The 21597-nt window shown below is 48.6% G+C and overlaps 1 protein-coding gene across 2 annotated transcripts in view; it reads right to left on the bottom strand.

Moving 5' to 3' along the window:
• LOC131823684 (ultra-long-chain fatty acid omega-hydroxylase) overlaps window positions 1-21597 on the bottom strand; it is a 57856-nt gene that overhangs the window by 1634 nt on the left and 34625 nt on the right. For both annotated transcript variants that reach the window (XM_059160316.1, XM_059160315.1), the window contains exons 3-12: window positions 15870-16092; window positions 13187-13331; window positions 8044-8097; window positions 7803-7930; window positions 7473-7594; window positions 4165-4432; window positions 3103-3169; window positions 2861-2990; window positions 1233-1366; window positions 305-369 (exon numbers count right to left, since the gene is read on the bottom strand). In XM_059160316.1, the coding sequence (XP_059016299.1) occupies window positions 305-369; window positions 1233-1366; window positions 2861-2990; window positions 3103-3169; window positions 4165-4432; window positions 7473-7594; window positions 7803-7930; window positions 8044-8097; window positions 13187-13331; window positions 15870-16091 (1335 nt within the window). In that variant the 5' untranslated portion in view covers window position 16092. The remainder of the gene's footprint in view (window positions 1-304; window positions 370-1232; window positions 1367-2860; window positions 2991-3102; window positions 3170-4164; window positions 4433-7472; window positions 7595-7802; window positions 7931-8043; window positions 8098-13186; window positions 13332-15869; window positions 16093-21597) is intronic.

Here is a 21597-nt window from a genome sequence, read left to right as displayed (position 1 = left end):
GTATCTACAACGATAGTTTTTGCTCATTTTCTTCCCCTGAATGTCACTGTGAGCTCCATGAGGGCAAAGACAGTAACTTTCTCTGTCTTCAGTGCATAGCACAGAGGCTGGCACACGGGAGGTATTCAGTAAATATTTGTGGACCTAATGAACCAATGGAGGGTGACTAGAGGGTAACCAGCTCTGTACCCAGCCAGGCCATCTGGGTCCCTGACACACAGGGTAGGGAGGCCTCACTGCCCCAGGACCACCCATTCCGAGGAGGAAGAAGCTAAGGGAAGGGAGAATTGATGCAGGGGCTCACCTTGGAGTCAGGCCACACGGTGGGGTTGTGGTGGGTCCCATAGATGCTGACCAGGCAGATAATTCCTATGGGGAGGGTGCGGTCAGTGGGGCCATTGTAGCTGAGGGGAACCATGGCCTTCTCTGAAGACCTCCTCCTTCCCTGCTCTTCCTGGAGCTATGCTGTTCCCATGAGCCCTCTGCTACCCCTTCCCGCCCACACCCCCTGTTGCTCCCTAAAAGGTCTCCATCACCCTTCTAGCTATCATGCTGGCCACACAGGGATCTTTCTCACTCATATATCTGACATTGCTCTTCCTCAGCTCAAATACTTCCCTTGGCTCCTTACTATCCTGAAGATCAAGTTCAAATGCCTCAATCTAGCATTCAAGGTCTTTCTGCACCACCAAGACTCTGCTCCATACATACGCTCTCTTTCATTTTCAACCTCCAAGGTTCACCTCTCATGTTGCCTCTTCCAAGCAGCCCTCCCTACATTTCACCCCAGATAAAGTCATCACTCCTTATTTTGGGCTATTCCAGTCCCTGTTCTTCCCTTTATCCCATCCCTGATCCCATGTGACTGGGATGTCTGGGCGCTGCTGTGTCTCGCTCAGACTGGGTGGTACTCAAGACCTGGGTATGAGGTCCCTCTAGAACTCCAGCATCACTTGGGCTTAGTCTCTAAGGGATATCTGGCAACTGAATGAAACCATCCATTCCCTACCTGCCCCCTCACAGGGCCAACCCAGCCCCACCCACTCTTGCCTTTCTACCTGGACTCACCCAAGTCTGCCTCCCCTACACAGCTGGGTCTCCTCCCTCATCCCAGAAGCAAGAGCCACCCAGAGAGATGCCCCATCTACAGGGAGGGTGCACCTGGCCCAGGCATGAGCAGCGCCCCCCTAGGCAGCAGATCAGCCCAGCAACCAGAGGGACCTTATGGGCACCTTTAGGGATGATGCGCCCATCTGGAAGCTTGATGTCTTCCGTGCAGCGACGGGAGACCAAGGTCACTGGCGGGAACTGGCGTAGGCTCTCCTTGATGCACATGGTGGTGAAGGGCAACTGAGTCAGGTCGTCCCTGGGGAGCACGGAACATGGAATGGTGTGTGACTTGGGGCCAGGCCACAGCAACAGCCCCTTCCCCAAACACACACATGCATGCACACATGCATCCAGGAGCAACCACACAGGAAACCGGTCCGGGATCTCAGACTCGCCCCAACTTCCAGCATCTGCAATCAGGCATGCACATATCACTAATCCTTAGCATGCAAAATATCTGACCCGAAACCAATCAGAGCAGCACCAACAGGCTTCTGCACACCCAGCATTAGCCCTTTAACTGATGAATTATGTGGCAGTCAGAGGACAGCTGGAAGTGGTGCCAGGATAGGCAAGGGGGTTATTAGCAGCAGTTTACCAGGCTGTGTGAGCCGATTTCAGTATTTAAAAACCCATACATTCTCTTCTTATGCTATTATGAACTTTTTTCCATTGGACTCCAGGGCCTCAAATTGGACTAATTATAACCCTTGGTCCATGATCTGGATCATTTTCTTTCTCTTTCAAAGAAACTTTATGTCACTACCATAAAGGGCAAACAGCATGCTTAGCATAAAAGTACCCATAACGTAAACACCACTGGGGAAAACAGAAGAGTCATTAAATCCTAGCTAGACTATCTCCTAGCCAGTCCTCAGAAACTGGGCCATCTTCTCCCTTTATTAAAAAAAGGCAGATTCATGGGATCTCTGGGTGGCTCAGTTGGTTAAGCATCCGCCTTTGGCTCAGGTCATGATCCCAGAGTCCTGGGATCAGGTTCCACATCAGGCTCCTTGCCCAGCAGGGAGCCTGCTTCTCCCTCTGCCTGCTGCTCCCCCTGCTTGTGCTCTCCCTTTCTCTGACAATTAAATAAATAAGTAAACTCTTTTTTAAAAAAGAGAGGGGCAGATTCGCAAGGAGTTCAAGATACAACAGCCCAAGTGGGAGTGTCTCCTTGATGTCAAAATCTAAAAGGTGGACACTGAACAAAAAAGAGCTTTCTCACTGTTCGATGCTATTTAATGCTCTGTTTTCTCTGAGGCACCCAGAATCAGCTCTACGTGGCACACATCTGAAGTAAACTGGATTATTGTTGCTGGTTCTTCACTGCCCTCCCCCCACACCTGTGTTTGAATTACACACCCCGTGAGCTTTGCATGTGATTCTGCAGTGTCTTCTGCTCGGGCAAGTGGAATGTATGTCCTGCCCCATTCATATTGAACTTGGCCACGTGACTTGCTTTAGCCAAATGGAATGTTACAATGCAAGTGGAAGTTTTAAACTGTGGCTCTTTGTGCTCCTGGAATCTGCCTTGAGAAGAATGTGCCCAGGGTAGCTGCTGGTTCAAGGAGAGTGGGGAGACATGTGGAACAGACCTGAACCCACACATCTGTTTGGACACCACCCCACTCAACAACACCCAGAAGGAACAAGAGCAATAACAAGCAAGAGCAAGGACTAAATGCCCAAGCTCTAGACTCAACCTGTTGCCACCATCCCCCTGACCCCCACCCCCCGATCCCAAACCAACCACTCCAGCTCTTCCAGTTCCCGGCCTTTCATGACTTCCTGGATCTCTTCCCGGCACTTCTCCTGGTACTCCGGATACTTGGCCAAGTTAAAGAGCACCCACGAGAGCCCACTGGAGGTTGTGTCGTGACCTGTAGACAGAGGAGGAGCTCAAATGGAGGCTGTCTGAAGACAGCGATCGTGCGATTTTCAGACAGCAGGGCCCCCCACCCAACCTCCCCTAGCCTCACCCTACGTCCTCACCCTCAAACATAAAGGTGTCCGCCTCAGCTCGGATGTCCTCATCAGACAGTTCCTTCCCATCTTCATCCTGGAATGAACCAGAGGGGATGCTCAGCCCACTTCGTGGACCACCCTCCACATCCCGGGCTCCTCTCAAGTCAAGATACTGCCCCTCTCTCAAGCCAAGCTGCAGGGGGAAGGATTCTAGGCAGACAGAGGTATGCAGCTTGTCTAAGAAAGATGGAAAGCAGGAGGGAGACTGAAAGGTGAAGGGAAGAAGGGAGTTTGTACTTCTTGAGTAGCTGCTAGCACCAGACAGCCTGCTGGATGCCCAACAAACACCTGTGACCACGCCGCGTAACCGTCATGTCATAAATAGGGAAACTGAGGTTTGGAGGGGCGCGTCAGAGGCCTAAGGTGAAGTATCCATTAAGGAGGAGGGCCAGAACCAGAACCCAGGACTGTCTGAATCTAGAAGCCAAGCACTGCTCAGAAATTCCACAGAAGCGATCTCTGCAACTGTCCCATTTCTTCAGTCTTGTTATTTCATCATCATAAGTCTGGTGGGCAACATTGTGTCCCACCTGCTTCCAGAACTCCTATGGTGAAGTCCTTGCCTCCCCTCCCAGGACCTCAGAATTTGGAAACCAGGCCTTAGAGAGGTAATTCAATTATAGTGAGGTCTTTAGGGTGGGCCCTGGCCCCACACGGCTGGTGTCCTTAGAAGAAGAGGAAACTTACACAGTCGTAAGCAGAGGGATGACAATGTGAAGGCACACGAGAAAGTGTCATCTACAAGCCAGGGAGAGAGGCTTCAGAAGAAGCCAACCCAGTCAACAGCTTAACCTCAGACTTCTAGCCTCCAGAACCTTGAGAAAATTAATTTCCAGGGTTTAACCCCATACATACCAATTTTGTAGCCCTTTGTTATGGCAACCCTAACAAACTAATACAGTAAGTCTTACGCGTGCTGCACCTGCATCCCAGATCTGTCACTTTTGATGCTTATCATTTTACAAGGTCAGTGCAATCCTCCAGGAGACCGTCCTGCACCCGTCTCCACCCTCCAGGGCCCAGCCTCACCCGCGCCAGGAGCAGCACATCGATGAAGTCCAAGGTCTTGCCCTGCTTGCCCTTCAGCCAGGCCTCAGCCCCCTGCTGACGGAGCGCCCACCGCCGCTTCTGGATGACCTCGGTGGTGAAGCGGTGCACGGTGTCACAGGCCTGCCGGAAACGTCGCCCATCCGCCGAGAGGTAGTAGATGAAGTCTATGTGGTGATGCAGGCGATACTGGCGCCGGACCACAAGGGCACTCAGCTCAATGATGGCTGAGATGTAATCGCTCATCTTCCTGTTGGGGAGAAGAGCATGGACTTGGCCCTTAAGACAAGCTTCTCCTCCCCGTGCGTAGATGACAGAGAAAGGCCCTGCATAGACTAGATTTTCTTTTTTCTTTTTTATGATTTTATTTATTGATTGGAATGAGAGAGAAAGAGAGAGCACAAGGAGGGGGTGCAGCAGGCAGAGGGAGAGGGAGAAGCAGGCTCCCCAGTGGGCAGGGAGCCCGATGCAGGGCTCCATCCCAGAACCCTGGGATCATGACCTGAGCTGAAGGCAGACGCTCAACCGATTGAGACACCCAGGCGCTCCAACAAATTATTTTTTAATGGTAATCATCTGATCTGTTTGTTGGCCTCATCTTACCTGAATAAAACCAAAACTCAGGTACATTTTAAAACAGGTCCAAAGGATTAGGACTTCCAAATAGATGTAGCATCACTAAAACTAAATGCCTACAAACCACAAAGTGGGAGAACTCCCATTCCTGATGGCAAACTTGTATCTAAAATACAGAAAGAGCTCTTAAAATGCAATCATAGACAAATAACCCAATTTAAAAATGGGCAAAGCATATGAATAGACGTCTTGCCGAAAAAGATATACAAATGGCCACATGGCACACGGAAAGATACTTAATAGCACCAGCCCCTAGGGAAATGGAAACCGAAACCACCCTGAGATGCTGCTTTGCCCCAACTAGGAATGGCTAGAACCAAAAAGACAGATAATAACAAGGGTTTTTTAAAAAATTAACAAGTGTTGGAAAGAGTGTGGAGAAATTGAAGTCCTCACACACTGCTGGTAGGAATATAAAATGCCCCATCTACATTGGAGAAAATGTCTGGCAGTTCCTCAAAATCTAAACAAAGAACTATCACATAATCCAGAAATTCCGCTCCTAGGTACAGACTTTAAAAAGTTAAAAACAGGAGCGCCTAGGTGGCTTAGTTGGTTGGGCGACTGCCTTCGGCTCAGGTCATGGTCCTGGAGTCCTGGGATCGAGTCCCATATCAGGCTCCCAGCTCCATGCGGAGTCTGCTTCTCCCTCTGACCTTCACCCCTCTCATGCTCTCTCACTCTCTCTAGTAAATAAATAAGATCTTTTAAAAAAAAACCTAAAAACATACTTTCACACACTCATACACCAATGTTTATAAAATAGCCAAAAAGTGGAAATGACCCAAATGTCCATTAGTAGATGAATGGATTTAAAAAAAAGTGGTATAATGTGGTAAATGGAATATTATTCATCAACCTAAAAAATGAAATATTGACATAGGATGAATGAATCTTGGGAACATTATGCTGAGTGAACAAAACCAGACAGAGAAGTTGGCATCATTCCATCAATACGAAATTTCCATAATAGACAAATCTGTGGGGGCAGAAGGAAGATTCGTGATTGCCTACACTGGGAGAAGTGGGAAGTGGGGGTGAGCGCTAAAATGTACAGGGCTTATCTTTGGTGGAAATATTTTAAAATGGATTATGGTGATGGTTGCACAATTTGTAAATATACTAGAAACCATTGGATTGTGTATTTTAAATGGGTGAATCATATAGTATGTGAGTTATATCTCAGTAAAACTATTATAATTTTTAAAAAATGAAGGGATGCCTGGGTGGCATAGTTGGTTAAGTATCTGACTCTTGGTTTTGGCTCAGGTCCTAATCTCAAAGTCATGAGATCAAGCCCCGCATCGGGTTCCACACTCAGCATGGAGTCTTCTTAAGATTCTCTCTCCCTCTTCCTCTGCCCCTCCAACCCTTGTACCCCATGCTCACTCTCTCTCTGTGTCTCTCAAATAAATAGATAAATGTCTTTTAAAATGGAAAAAAAAAATGAAATCACTGGGACAGGTGTGCAAGGGGCTGTCCTTGGTCCTGAAGTATGCTTCTTGTCATACACTTGTCAGTTTGTCGTTTTCTTGCTTATTTATTTGTGCATCTTTACTTATTTCCCACCAACTTGTAAATTCCAGGGGAGCAAGACCCTTTCTATTTTGTTGACCACTGTATTCATAGTGCCTAGTCCAAGAATGGCCCATAGTAGGTATTCAGTAAATATTTCCCATTTAATTAATTAATTAATCAATCACTAAGGTCATCTCTACCTTACCCAACCCATAACCCTACAAAGCCCAGAGTAGCAAAGGCAGAAGCTTATTATTAAAGACCTACTATGTGCTACAAACTTGCCACTGACAACGTCTTTTATTCTATATGTGCCCACTTAGACTATAAATTCCAAGGAACTGAAACTTAGTCTCTGTTTCACCACCATATTCCCAGTAGCTAGCATAATCTCCTGCACATAGTAGGGACACAAAAATATCTGATGAATGAATGAATGAATGAACCAGGACAATGGTCATCTTATTCATTCATTCAACAAGTATTCACTGAGCATCTACTGTGTGCCAGGGCTGTGTGGCATCATTTTATTCTTTTTTTTTTTCCTAAGGACAAAGTGCTATTTATTTAGAGCAGGGGTCGGGGGGAGGGGCAAAAGTAGAGGGACAGAGAGAATCTCAAGCAGGCTCTGCAAGCACAGAGCTCAACAGGGGGCTTGATCCCACTACCCTGAGATCATGACCCGGGCCAAAATCAAGAGTTGAAAGCTCAACTGAATGAGTCACCCATGCGCCCCGACATCATTTTATTCTTAAAGCATCTCTCAAAGGGTCAAGGACTATCATCCTTGTTTTACAAAAAAAGGACACTGTAGCTCAGAAAATGGGGAGATATTTTCCAGAAGCCAAACTACTCTTCATGGAGCAATGAAACTAGCATTTATTAAGCACCTACTATATGAAAAGCCATCAATTAACATTATCTTAATACTCACATGATGGCTATGGGGAAGGAATTGGGATTCTATTTTTGGGTAAGGAGATAGACTTAGGGAGGTGATGTTAGTTTTCAGAAACACACAGCCCATCTGTGGCAGAGCCTAACAGCCCAGGGATGCCTAATGCTTGAGAGTTTCTTCTCCCACCACCCTGCTCTAGAGCAACGGGCTCTGTCTTCCCCAGGGAGGCCACACTCACTCCTGGCAGTTGCTATTGTAGCTGAAGACACATTTCTGAAGACTGTCCAGGGTCATGAGGCTGACATGCTCAAACATGTCAAGGGAGACCACTGAGCCCTGTGCCAGGCGCTGCCATTTACCCTGGAAGAGAGAGACGCATGGCAAAAGGATGTAGATACCGCAGACTTTAAGCCAGCCTTCCAACAACCTACCTGCCCGCTCGCTACAAGCCCACTTTCTAGAATAAAGGAAGTGAAGCTTCCTAACATCACCCAGCTTATCCACTAGTCAGAGCCTGGACCAGTCTCACTCCCAGGACATCCTCTTCCCAAGAAAACTTGCAACTCACATGCATAATGTCTGTGCATTGGTTGAAGATCTTCATGTAGGGCTTCAGGATGTCAAAGTGGAAGGCAGGCGTCAGCAGGCGGCGATGGCGGCTCCACTTATCACCTTTGCTTAGCAGCAGCCCATCTCCTGGGCCCAGAAGACTGAAATTAAGGGCCTCTCCTCCTACTCTGAAACACTCCGGGAAACCCCACCCCCTCTTCCTTGAAGCCCCAGCCCAACTCACCCAATCCCATACTCACCCAGCCAAGGCTTCAGGAAACCATAGAAAAGATCATCCTTGGGGGCGATGGCAGCTGTAGAGAAAGAAGATATGGCCATGACTCGAAACAGAGTTCTAACCCTTGACCTCTGCTTATAAGCTCCTTGGGCCTCCTCTCTGAGTTCTGATCTCCATGTCACCCCTCCAGTCCATCCGCCACACCTGCCCCAGAAAGATCCTTATAACATGCTGATCTGAACATGAGCCTCCCCTGGTTAGAAACCTCCCATGGCTCCCTATCACTCTGGCAATAAAATTCAAGCTCAAGCAAGCACTGAAGGCCATGCACCATCTTGCCCCATACGCCTCTCCTATCTCTTCCATCAACATACACCAAATAATCCCACATGCTGGCTCTACTTCCAAACCTTTGTCCAGGCTGTGCTCTCCATCCGGAATGACCCTCTCTTCACCCTCATCACCCCTCTTTTCTGCCAACTCAGGCCATCTGAATTACACCTCCTGTGCTCTCAGTCTCCGGTCTGCGCTGCACTCGGGTCCCAGGAGGTCTTATCAGATGGTGGATCTGACGATGTCCCCTCCCACTCACACCCATAAGCCGCAACCACCAGATGCTCAGACCAGTTTCAAAACCTTGAATGACCTACCTCAGTCCAGACCTCTCTGAAAACACTTTCATCCTCCATTCTCTATATGCTCAATCTTCTAATATCACAGAATTTTTTTCATCTCCTTGAAAAAGTCACATTATCTCTCTGTTCCAGGTCTTTCTACCACATCCCCTCTCTGCCTCAAACATTCTCCCCTCATTCTTCGATCCTCTGCTTGGATGCTATCCTTCCTCCCCCAGTCCCTCTGGATTGTATCCATCCAGTTACAGTCCCCTTGAGAGGAGGGAACATGCTGATCATTGATATATGGGGCTAAATAATGTTTTTCAGAGAGGAAGGGGGGGAGGAGGACCAGAGGGAGAGGAAGAGACAGTCTTTTTGTTTTTTAAGATTTTATTTTATTTGAGAGAAAGCAGGGGGAGGAGCAGAGGAAGAGGGACAAGTGGACTCCACACGGAGGGCGTCATCCCACAACCCTGAATCATGACCTGAGATAAAGTTAAGAGTCAGACAATCAACCAACTGACCCACCCAGGCACCCTGGGCCCATCACAGAGCCCAACATGGGGCTCGATCTCACAGCCCTGAGATCACGACCTGAGCCGAAGTCAAGAGTCAAACACTTAACCAGTTGAGCCACCCAGGCACCCCTAGTGTAAAATAGCTTTTATTGAATGAGCCAACCAAAGGTTGAATGAATGCAAAAATGGATGGACGGATGGATAGATGGATGGGTTAGCGAGTGAATTCCCTTTCAGTGTGTTGAGCAGACGTAGGACAGAATGGGCTGAGGCCCAGGAAGGAAGTACCTGAAATTCAAGTGACTGTCACTTTTATCTGAGACATGACTCAGCCACCTACACACACACTACCTAGGAATTGGCCAACTGTGCACACAGTCATCTGTCCACTCATCCTCCTATTCAGGACATCTCTTCTACTATCTTCCTGTACCCAACCCATGCTAGGCAACACTGGGGACCAGAGATGGCTCAGCTCCACACCCTGCCTGGAGGAGCTCCGGGTGGGGCAAGAAAGGGAAGCAGAAGCACGCTGTGCAATTATCAAGAAGACAGAAAGCGTGCCAGAAGCAAAGGGAGGCACAGAGAAAGGGCTGCTAGAATTCAAGACAGGCTTCCAGGAAGAGGCAGCACTGGAGAAGAAGGTGGAAGTCTAGTCACTCCTTTATTCTCTGGGATCTGGACTCCAGCCCAGGCCCCTTGAGGGTCTTTTCGATATACAGACCTGTTCAATGGCTGTCCTGCTCAGACACCACCTATCATTCCTTAATGCCCCCAGGATAAAACACAAGCTTATTTGCTTTGCACGTGGGTGTTCTGAGTCCAGTTCCTGTCTCATCGCCTACTCCTCCCCACATATCATCTTCCCTCCAGACACCACAAGTCACCTGAATTCCCTTGGCACGTTCACACATCTGCATCTTGGTCCTGGAAAACCCTCCACCTGACACTTCTCACCTGGCAAACTCCAAACATCCTTCACTGACACCTCCTCCAGGAAGTCTCCCCAGCTGAACCCTTGCTCTCCCATCCTTGGGTCCCTACTCCACTCCAACTCTGTCTACTTGATTCCAGGAGTCTGTGTCCAGGCTGCCTTTCTCACCAGTGTCCCCTTCAGTAAAAAGAGGATGGTAACGTCTACCCTGGAGGGGGTCATATAAGAAAAGGCCCCACCAGTGCCCCAGTAGGAAGGATCATATCACTGTGGTTGAGCGCTTGGCCTCTGGGCGGACCACATCTGGGTTTAAATCCCAGCCCTACCTCTAACTCACTGTGTAAACTTGGGCACTTTAGCCCTCTGTCCCTCCACTTTCTCAGCTTCCAGAAGAGAAACAGAACAACCCTGCCTGCCTCATAGCATCCCTACAAAAACTCAATGAGCTCATATGTTCCTGGCACATGGCAGGAGCTCATTAAATATTTGTACACATAAATGAATAATTAACCAACTGCTGGCTATTTTTATAACTATGATTATAATTATTGGTCACTGGTGTCAAGAACTTGTGAGATGAATATCTGCATCTCCAGCCCCCAGCAAGGTCCTACTAGTGAAAAATAAATGTCAAAGCTATTGGTAGTTCCTTAAAAATTAAAGGTAGAATTCCCATTTGACCCTCCGTTTCTACTCCTTGGGATCTACCCAGGAGAAATGAAGACATACAACCACACTGAAACTTGTACATGCATGTTCATAGCAACATTCATAACAGCCCAAAGGTAGAAACAACCCAATGTCTGTCAGAGGAGGAGTGGATAAACAAGCGTGGTTTATCCATATACCCAAACAATGGAATATTACTCAGTCTTAAAAAGAGGTAAGGTCAGGGTGCCTGGGTGACTCAGTGGGTTAAGCCTCTGCCTTCCACTTGGGTCATGATCCCACGGTCCTGAGATGGAGCCCCGCATCGGGCTCTCTGCTCAGCGGGGAGCCTGTTTCCGCCTCTCTCTCTGCCTGCCTCTCTGCCTCCTTGTGATCTCTCTCTCTCTGTGTCAAATAAATAAATAAATAATCTTTTTTAAAAAATAAAAAAAAATTGTAACAAAAAAGAGGTAAGGTCTTGGTCATCACTACATTGTGGATAAATGTCAGAAACATTTTGCTGAAGGAAAGAAGTCAGGCACAAAAGGCCACATTGTGTATAATTCCTTTCCTTTCCTATTTATATCCAGAACAGGAAAAGCTATGGAGATAGAAAGAAGATTGAGGGGATGTCCCGGGAGTTGGGGGCAGAGGAGAATGGGAAGTAATTACTTAATGGGTTCAGGCTGTTTTATGGAGCCATGAAAAAGTTTGAAACAAGAGAGAGCCAAGGGTTGCACAACATTGGGAACACTCGAAATGGTTAATTATATGTTATGTGAATTCCAACTCCATACAAAATGAATGTAGAAAGACAAGCTATAATTACATGCCTATATATCACATTTCAGCCTCTATAAATCATTTTCACCCCCTTTCGCCCATTAATCCTCTCTATCCCAATTGCCTAATATAAGACAAAGAAAGAGAGGTCCAAGAGGAGCTGTGCCTTTCTCAGGCTCCATGGGCCATGGGGATTTGGGCCCAGAGCAGCCAGTTCCCCATCTATGGTCCTGTGGAGATCCCAGTGGGGAATGGGATCCACAGCTTGGGGCCAGGCCTGTCTGTCCTGACTCACAGCCCCACACTCCCTAGCTAGAGCCCCCATCTGACTCCTCCAGCAGGGGGCGGTAGTGGATGCCCTGCCCATCCTGAGGGAGGGGAGAGGCTTGAGCATCTACTGCATGCTGAGGCCACACTGAGGGCTCCACTCCCTATTCTACTTGGGGTCTCACAACCAGAGAGGACAGTATTCAGGAAACTGAAGCTGTTAGGAGTAGGGAGGAAGGAAGAGAAGGTGAAAGAAAGAAAAGCAGGATTGAGAAAGGCAGGAGAGAACAAACCCTCATGAGCACCTACCCACATCATCTGGAGCCTTCACAACCACCCCATTTTACAGAGCAGAAACTGAGGCCCTGTGAGGCTAGATGAATTTCTCAGTCACACAATAGGTATGGCTCCAGGCGGGATCAGAGCCCAGCCTGCCTAAGTCCTAGGCCAGGGCTCTTCCCACCATCCCTCGGAAGAGTCACCTTTCCCAGGGTCTAGGTTCCCCGTTTGTGCAGTGAGGTGGGCACCCTCTCACAAACGCAACAGCGGTGGAGAGGGCATAGTTCGGGAAGGGAAGGATAGCAGCCCCTTCTGCTTTCTTGGCTCCAGGGTGGCAACCTTGATGGTGGTCTCTAGACATGGGTGCAAAGGCCCACGCTGGGGCCAGAGATATAAAATTCCTGGAGCTCTTTCATTCCTCCCCTCTCTCTCAAATACCCCGATGCCTCTGGAGATGCCCAGCTACATGCGAGGCCATACTGCAGATCCAGACTCCTATGAGAGGGACAGGTGCAGACACACTCAGCCTTAGAGAGTTAGGACTGAGAATGGAGAAGCCCAGAAGAGAAAGCTATGATCTGCCTGGAGGGTCACCCCAGGTCTTCCTGGAGAAGGCGGTCATTGGATCTGCATGTTAAAGGCTGAACAAAAGCTAGCCAAGCACACCTGGGAGTCCTACACCTTGGGAGAGGTGTGGACCACAGAAGGGAGAAACAATCCCTCTACCTCTCCTCTTCCACCAATCAGGGGCTGCCCAGGTGAAGCTGGAAGAGCCACAGTGGGAATGTCAGAAGCCAAATGTTCGGCTACCATAGTTTAGAATTAAGCGGCAACCATTTAACAAAATCCTGGGCCCACAATTGCCTATCCAAGCATATTTAGCTCTGACTTCCAGGGGGGTAGACATCCTCTCAAATTCCCAGGACTCTTAGATATTGTCTATCTTTTCCCATGCTATTCCCACTACCTGTAATACAATGGCTGCTTTGGTGAACTCCTATTCATCCTTCAAATCCCTGCTCAAATGGCCCTTCCCCTAGAGAGCCTGCATGCCTAGAAGCCCAGGTGAGCTCTGGGAGTTCAGGGCTTACCCATCACTCACAGGCTCAGCCCACCTACCCGAAGCGCCCACTAGGGGCTTGATGTAGTCAGGGTGCACCAGAACCAACAGCGGCAACACAGGTCCAATCCACACCAGAATCACATGGTGCATGTTGTCCAGCACCTTCTTCTCATCTTGGAGGCCCGTCTCATTTGGAAGATACTGCAGGGGGTGGTAGGGAAAGATAGTGAGGAGGAGCCCAGCCCCAGCTTCCCCTAGCCTTTCCCTCCAGCCACCTCCCCTGTCCTCCAAATGAGCCCAAAATAGCTATAGGATTGGCTGATGAAGGCTGCACCTGGCTAAGCCGGCATTCCCTCATCTGAGAAGTGGGGAAGAATGGATTCTGTCTGAGGGCGGTTGAGAAAATTCACGAATGAACAAAATGAGAGAGCCCCGCACAAGGGCCTGACACATAGCCGTGTCCAAGAAATAAAAAACAGTAACCACAATCATAATGATTGGCATTTATTGAGTATTTTCTCTGTTAGGAATAAAATTACTAGTATTGTTATTTTTTTTAAGATTTTATTTATTTATTTGAGAGAGAGAGAGAGAGAGAGAGAGAGAGCATGAGAGGGGAGAAGGTCAGAGGGAGAAGCAGACTCCCCGTGGGGCTGGGAGCCCGATGCGGGACTCGATCCCTGGACTCCAGGATCATGACCTGAGCTGAAAGCAGTTGCGTAACCAACTGAGGCACCCAGGCGCCCCCAGTACTGTTATTTTTAACACATACACAGGGTTGCAGTGTTGGGCACTGCTGTGAACAGTTTTCATATATTCATACCTTTCTCACATACGCATTCCTTCAAAACACACAAGTATGATGTGACAAAGTTGCTACTATTTCCCCCATTTTCCTTTGCTCAGAAAGGCCAAAATGACTTGTCTGAAGTGACAGGTGAGTCAATGTCTTGGTTTGGGCTTCCCCAGAGGCAGGTCTTGAGACAAGAGCTCTAGCTACAGCTAGTGGTTCGTTTGGAGCGGAATCCCCCAAAAACGTGGGCAGGGGACCAAGGAAAGTGAGAAAGGGAGGGAAGGCAGCCAGTAAAGGAGGAGTTGCCGAGAGAGCTATGGCCATGGCAACTCAGTGCTCCGTCTTCCTGGGGACCCCTAAGGGACACGTGAATCAACGTCAACCCAGCAGAGGATGAGTAAGTTGGAGTGTTTACACATCAACTCCTACCGTCGCAGAGTCACTGGCTGGGGGTCACTCCCGGGGCATCAACTCTCAAGCCCACAGTGCACAGTGTGAGAGAAAGCCCTAGAACGCAGGTTCTGGCAGCTGGAGGTCAGGCAATCACATCCAGAAATGGGCCGAAGGATCCAGGCAGGCACGGGCGTCTCCGGCCACAGCGGCCAAGCCAGGATCTGAACAGAGGCCCCCAGGCTCCAAAATGCATGCTCTTAACAAACCCAGGGCAGAAGTATTTCAAGCCCAGGGTCAGAAGAATCTGAGTTCAGATCTGCTCACGGCAGCTGTGTGACCTTGGTTGAGTCACTTAACCTCACTGAGCTCCAAAGATCAAATCCGTAATATTGGGTAGATCCATCCCTATTCCATGGGCTGTGAGGATTAGGGGAGAGCTCAGATATTAAGGGACCTAACCCCCTGCCTGGCCAAACGCAAGGCCCAGCAATTGTCAATCAAATGAATAAATGAATGAGTGAACAAGTCAGCAAATGACTTCTCTCTGGCTCCTGTGTCTCCTTCTCAACCAGGTTCACCCTGAGCCCTTCTACACCCAAGACCACGGAATAACAGAGAACTCATGGCCCCAGGAGGCAGGCTGAGCCCACAGGGTCAAGGTTGGACTTCAGAACCGGCTCTGTCCACTGCCCTTGAACTGCCTCTCTGAATTCCTTGTCTGCACCAGGCATGAGGCCCGAACCGGGAATTCTCCACAACTGTCCCTCTGTTTCCTTGAGGCCTGGGAGGGGGACCCGATGAGGGCTATAGCCAGTTAGGAGCTGGACTGTAGGACCCTAAAAACCTCAGGAGTCTGGCTTCCTCTGACCTCTGAAGGCGTTCTAGAAAAGTACAGGTTTCATCATCCCAAAACAAGAGGTGACAGAGGGTAGAGAGCTAAGAGCAGAGACTCTGGAGACAGATGGCCTGGGTTTGAACTCCAACTCTGCCACCGACAAGCTGTGTGTCCTAGGGCCAGATACTTAACCTCTCTGTGCCATAATAGTCTCAGGAGCAAAACGGGGATAGTCATGGGAACCACCTCTGAGGACTGTCAAGAGGACAGAGTTAATATTTTTAAAGCACCTGACCTAATGCTTAACACCTGCGTGTGAAGTAAGACATGAAAGGCAAGGTAAGAGAATGAGAGAGAGGGTACAAATACACTGGGGGGGGGGGGGCGGATGCAGAGCAACAACGTGGACAGGAGTTCCCCCCACCCCCGCCTCCTGCCTGGGGATCACAGAACCTGACAACTTTCACAGGCACTTGTACCTGTTGCTAAGCAATGGCCTGAAGTTACAGAGAAAACCTTAGAGTCATTCTGCCTCATCCCAGCTGTGTAACCTCTGGTAAACTGCTTGCCCTCTCTGAGCCTCAGTCATACCCGATCCTGTAAAATGGGTCTGCTCATGGCTCCGCCTTCTTGGGGGATGGAGGAAACGGTCAGGCCCATCACCCTTACTGAATACCTGGGACCTGCCCAGTCCCCCTGTCCAACCACACACACGTACCATGCCTAGATGGCCCAGCAGCCAGTTGCGCCGGGGCGGCTGAGGGAAGCAGCTCAGGCGGCGGCAGGTGATATAGAAACGCCAGCAGAGCCTCAGGAACTGCATCAGCAGGCGGAAGAGGAAGAAGAGCAGGGAGAGGAGGAGCACAGACACAGCATACAGGCGGAACGTGGTCTTCTCCACTCCCAGGAGGTGCAGCAGGTGTTCTGTGATGGGCAGCATCCTGAGGGGACAGACGGGATGAGGGGGTCAGTGCAAGTAGGAGCCATCCTCTGGCATGTGTGCACCACACACAGGATGACCTGTGGATTCAAGCAGCGTGTACTTGGCACACAGTAGATGCTCAATACACAGGAGTCCCAGACCCCAAGGATACCTCTCAACCTTCCCCCAGCAGTGACCTTCAGCTAGCTAGCCAGACCAATGCACCAGTGCCCTGTCCACATGTCCTCAGCTTTGATGTTGCAGGGCATCCCTCCTGACTTCTTGCCCATATGTGGATGGCCAGAGTGTTAGAAAATTTAAAAACACACACACACACACACTCACACTCACACACACACACACACACGTTGAAAGCAGCTCTTAACCAACGACTGATAAATGTTGCTGGATAGATACATTCTCCCTTGGGGTGCCATGACCCTGAGATGTGGGCTCCACATGAGCCACCAGGCCTCCCCAGGGATATTAAATCCCGCTGCCCACCACAGGAACTTTCTCTATTAGATGCCTCCCTTCCCTTGTCTGGCCTCTTTTTCTTTTTTATTTAATTCAGGTGAGATTCACCCAGCATAAAATGAACCATTTGAAAGTATAATTGCCCCTGAAAAATGAAAGAGTTAGGGGTACCAAACCCACAAAGCAGTCAGATTTCCATATATAACTTCTGACTCCCCAAAATCTTAACTACTAATAGTCTACTACTGACTAGAAATCCTGACTGATAACATAAAGTGAATTAACACATATTTTGTATATGTATTATATGCTATATTCTTACAGAAAAGTCAGCTGGAGAAAAGAAAAGATTACAAAACTCTTAAGAAAGAAAATCCATTTATGGGACTGCACTGTAAAAATTCCACATATAAGCGGACCTATGCAGTTCGAACCCATGTTGTCCAAAGGCCAACTATGTACAATTCAGTAGCATCTAATACATTCACCGTGCAACCACCCCCTCCAAATTTTTTTCATCACCCGGAAAGGAAATTCCATCCATTCCCCATTCACCTGTACTTTCAATCCCCGGCAACTGCTAATTTGCTGGCTTGCTTGCTTTCTCTCTCTCTCTTCCAAGTAGGCTCCATGCCCAGCGCAGAGCCCAATGCAGGGCTTGAACTCACGACTCTGAGCTCAAGACCTGAGCTGAGACCAAGAGCTGGATGCTTAACCGACTGAGCCCCCCAGGCACCCCTAATCTGCTTTCTGCTTCTGCAGACACTTTGTTTCATATCAATGGGATCATATAGTATGTGACTATTTGTGTCTGGTTTCTTTCACCCAGCGTGATGTGTTCAAGGGTCATCCTCATTGTAAGCGTGCATTGGAACTTCATGTCTTGCACTGCTGGGTAATATTCCATTGTCAGGATGTATCACTTTGTTTTTCCATTCATCTGTTGATGAACACCTGAACTGCTTCCACCTCTGCTGATTGTGAAATGCGCAGCTATGAACACGCAGGCACAGGTACGTGTCAGAGTTCCTGTTTTCAATTCTTTGGGGTTCACTTTCTTTTTCCTTACTGGTATGTTCTGTGGTCACTTCCCAAATAAGCTCCTTGCACTCAAATCCTTGCCCGAGGGTCAGCTCTTGAAGGAACTCAAATAAAGTGGGTAGGAAACAACAGTATTAATAACACAGTGACCAAGTGTAGAGCATTGCAATGAACCATGTGCCACACTCAGGGATGTGCAGCCTCGTTTTATGGAATCTTAAAGGGTGCTTAGGTTTTACCTTCTCTCCATTTTCTGGACAACTGAATCTCAGTTCCTCTAATTAAAGAGAGATTGGAGCTAGCAGAGGCCCCCTGAACCCCCACCAATGGCCAACTCCATCACTTTGGGGGCTCACAGATCTCAGATGATGACAAGGACATTCCTGAAAATGGATAGATTCTGTCTTCATCTCTACTTTCCCCTCAATCCAACCAGCCAAGGGTTCCACCTCTGTGCTCCACCTCCTGGGGCAACATAGCTAAAGGAGCCCTGAACTCCAGGTCCTCACCAGTCCCCACCCACTCTTGCCTATGTTTCCCTCCATCAGGGTCTCAGACCCACTGGCTCTTCTATCAGCCAATGCCCAACTATATCCTCCATACAGAAGATGCATGGGTGGGTCATCACCAAATTTGGAGAGCCCCCTGGGTTGGTCTGACTTACATTATAAGTCATGCAGATGATATGACCAATCATGAGGATGGCTACATCAAGAAAAGAAATGAGAGTTGGCAAACATGCAGAGAAACCTTGAACCCTTATGCATTGCTTGTGGGAATGTAAAATAGTGCCACTTTGCTGTGGAAAACAGTATGGTGGTTCCTCAAAAATATTAAACATAGGGGTGTCTGGGTAGCTCAATGGGTTAAAGCCTCTGCCTTCAGCTCAGGTCATGATCCTGGGGTTCTGGGATCAAGCCTCTCCTCGGGCTCTCTGCTCATCAGGGAGACTGCTTCCTCCTCTCCCTCTGTCTGCCTCTCCACCTACTTGCAATCTCTGTCTGTCAAATAAATAAATAAAATCTTTTTTAAAAATATTAAACATAGAATCACCATATGATCCAGCAATCCCACTTCTGGGTAGATCCCAGTCAGTTAAGTATCTGCCTTCAGTTCAGATCATGATCCCAGGGTTCTGGGATCAAGTCCCGCATCAGGCTCCTTGCTGTGTGAGAGGAGCCTGCTTCTCCCTCTGCCGGCCATGCCCCCTGCTTGTGCACTCGCTCGCTCTCGCTCTCTCTCTCATCCTCTCTGACAAATAAATAAATAAAATCCTTTAAAAAGAAGAAGAAGAAGGGACTCAAACAGATATCTGCACACCCATGTTCATAGCAGCATTAGTCACAATAGCTAAACGGTGGCCATAATGTGGTCCATTCATACAAGGGAATATTATTCAGCTCTAAAAAGGATTCTGACACCTGGTAAAACATGGATGAACCTCGAGGACATTATGTTAAGTGAAATAAGAGACACAAACGACAAATGCTAGGTGATCTCACTTAAAAGAGATCTCTAGAGGAGTCAGATTCAGAAACAGGAAGTAGATAGTAGGCTTGAGGGGCTGAGGGAGTAGGGGCCTTGAGGGGCCCAGGGACAGGAGTTAGTGATTAACAGGGACAGAGTTTTAACTGAAGAAGATGAAAAGTTCTGGAGATGGACAGTGGTGACAACTGCACAACAATGTGAATATACTTAATACCACGGAACTATACACTTAAAATGTTTAAGATAATAAATGTTATGTGTATTTTACCACAATTAAAAATATTTTTAACTTTTTTAAAGATGTATTTATTTATTTGGTGGGGAGGGGCACAGGGAGAGGAGAGAGAGAATCCCAAGCAGACTCTGCCCTAAGCATGGAACCCAGTGCGGGGACAATCCCACAACCCTGTGATCATGACCTGAACTGAAACCAAGAGTTGGACACCTAACTGACTGAGCCACCCAGGTGTCCCAAAAAATCTTTTGAAAAAGACGGACTAGCTGGTGTAGGCGATATGCCCCCTGGAAAGCCCAGGTAGGGGTGGAGGTGGGAAGCTATAAAACCTCTCAAAATGAAGCCCAGAGAGCTCCAAGTCACAAGTCCCAGGCAGAAGGTCATTGGCAGCTCCAGGTGACACACTCGCCATGAAGTAGCTGTGGATATTTACTTCTTAATCGATTTAATAGAGGGCCATGATTTTCCCCCAGCACGCCAGGGAAGGCAGCCAATGATTACAATCCAGAACTGTGACCTTCCTCTAATGCTCTCACATGCCAGGCTTCTCACCAAGTGTTCTATTTGCATTTCTTTGCCATTCAGTTGGCAAATCATGTTTGATCTCCTCCTATGTGTGTGACTCTGTTCTGGGCATGGGGATGTAATGGTGAGCCAGACACACATGGTCCAGGCCCTTAAGAGAGGTGGCCACCAAGAGACATGACAGAACACCATGTAAACACACTGCATGTCTTGAAAGAGGTAAAGCGGGTTTGGGAGTGCCTGAATATGGGCCCCCCCAAAGACGTCAGTTCTCTGAAACCTGGGAATGAGACCTTCTATGGCAAAGTCTTTGCAGATGAGACTAAGTTAAGGGCCTAGAGATGAGAAGAAGAGCCTAGATTGTCTTGGTTGGTCCCAGCTGGAATGACAGATGTCCTTACAAGAGAGAGGCAGAGGGACTCAGTTGATTAAGCATCCAACTCTTGATTTTGGCTCAGGTCCTGATCTCAAGGTCATGAGATCAAGCCTCACATAGGGCTTAGCAGGGAGTCTGCTTGGGATTCTCTCCCTCTTGCCTGTGCCCCTCCCCCCACTCATGCACTCATGCTTGCTCTCTCTCTAAAACAAAAGAGAGAGAGAGGCAGAGGGAGATTTGACACACTGAAGAGGAGAAGGCTGTGCAAAGATGGAGGCAGACCCTGGGACACTGGAGTCACCAGAAGCTGGAAGAGGCAGGAAACAGATTCTTCCCTAGAATGTTCAGAGGGAGTGTGGCCCTGCCAACACCTGGATTTCAGACTTCTGGCCTCCAGAACTATGAGATAATAAGTGTGTGTTATTTTAAGCCCCCCAGTTCATGGTAAATTGTTACAGCAGCCACAGCAAACTCATACACAGCATAAGATGATACAGACCAATCCTTTTAGATAAGGTGGTCCAGGAGGGTTTCTCTGGCAAAGGGCTAGCTGGGCAGACACCTGAATGAAGAACCTAAATGAAAGGGGCTTTCCTATTAAATGCACATGTGCACACACACACACACACACATAACTGGGTTCTATCTAATCCTGACTCCACTGACTAGCTGTGTGGCCTGGGCCTCAGTTTCCCTAACTGAAACTGGAGGCTATAAAAGATGATTCTGGGATCCACCCGAGTGTGACATTCTCCTGTGTGTGGCCTGGAGTCAGGTGGGTCACCACTTTGGCAGACCCAAGACTTCTGGGTCCTCTCTAACCCCTGGGCAACTTGACCGCAGTCTGGCTGCCATCCCAGACACCACAGTCACCTTTCTGAAGGTCTGTCTTCACTCCACTGCTCTAACACCCTCCATGGCTCCCCACTGCCCTCAGTCTGGCATTCAAAGCCCTTCAGGAGCTGACCCCTGCCCATCCTCCACTTCAGCCATAAAGATCCCACTTCTCAAGATGTTTTGAACCCCTTCACCCAATCTGTAAATGTTGGAGTTCCTTAGGACTGGTCCTGAGTCATCTCCTCCTCTCTCTCTCTCTCTTTATAGACCCTAGGAATCTCACCCCCTGCCATGGTTTTTGTGACCTTGTCTCTGAGGTGCCACCCATGTCTCAACAATGCTCCTAATGGTCCAGCCACCTCCTGGATATCCCCCAGGGGCATATCCCAGGCCGTCATATTCACCTCACCTCCTTCCTCCCTCTCGTCCCACATCCAATCTGTTAATCTGTTATCAGGTTCCGCCAGTCGTCTATCCCAAATATCTTTCACACCCTTTTGCTTTTCTCCATCCCATTATCCCAACCCATGTCAGGCCGCCAGAGC

Source organism: Mustela lutreola, chromosome 2 (genome assembly GCF_030435805.1).
Source record: "Mustela lutreola isolate mMusLut2 chromosome 2, mMusLut2.pri, whole genome shotgun sequence".
Lineage (NCBI taxonomy): Eukaryota > Metazoa > Chordata > Mammalia > Carnivora > Mustelidae > Mustela > Mustela lutreola.
The sequence above is the reverse complement of the archived record's forward strand: the minus strand, read 5'-3'. Positions and strand labels throughout refer to the sequence as shown.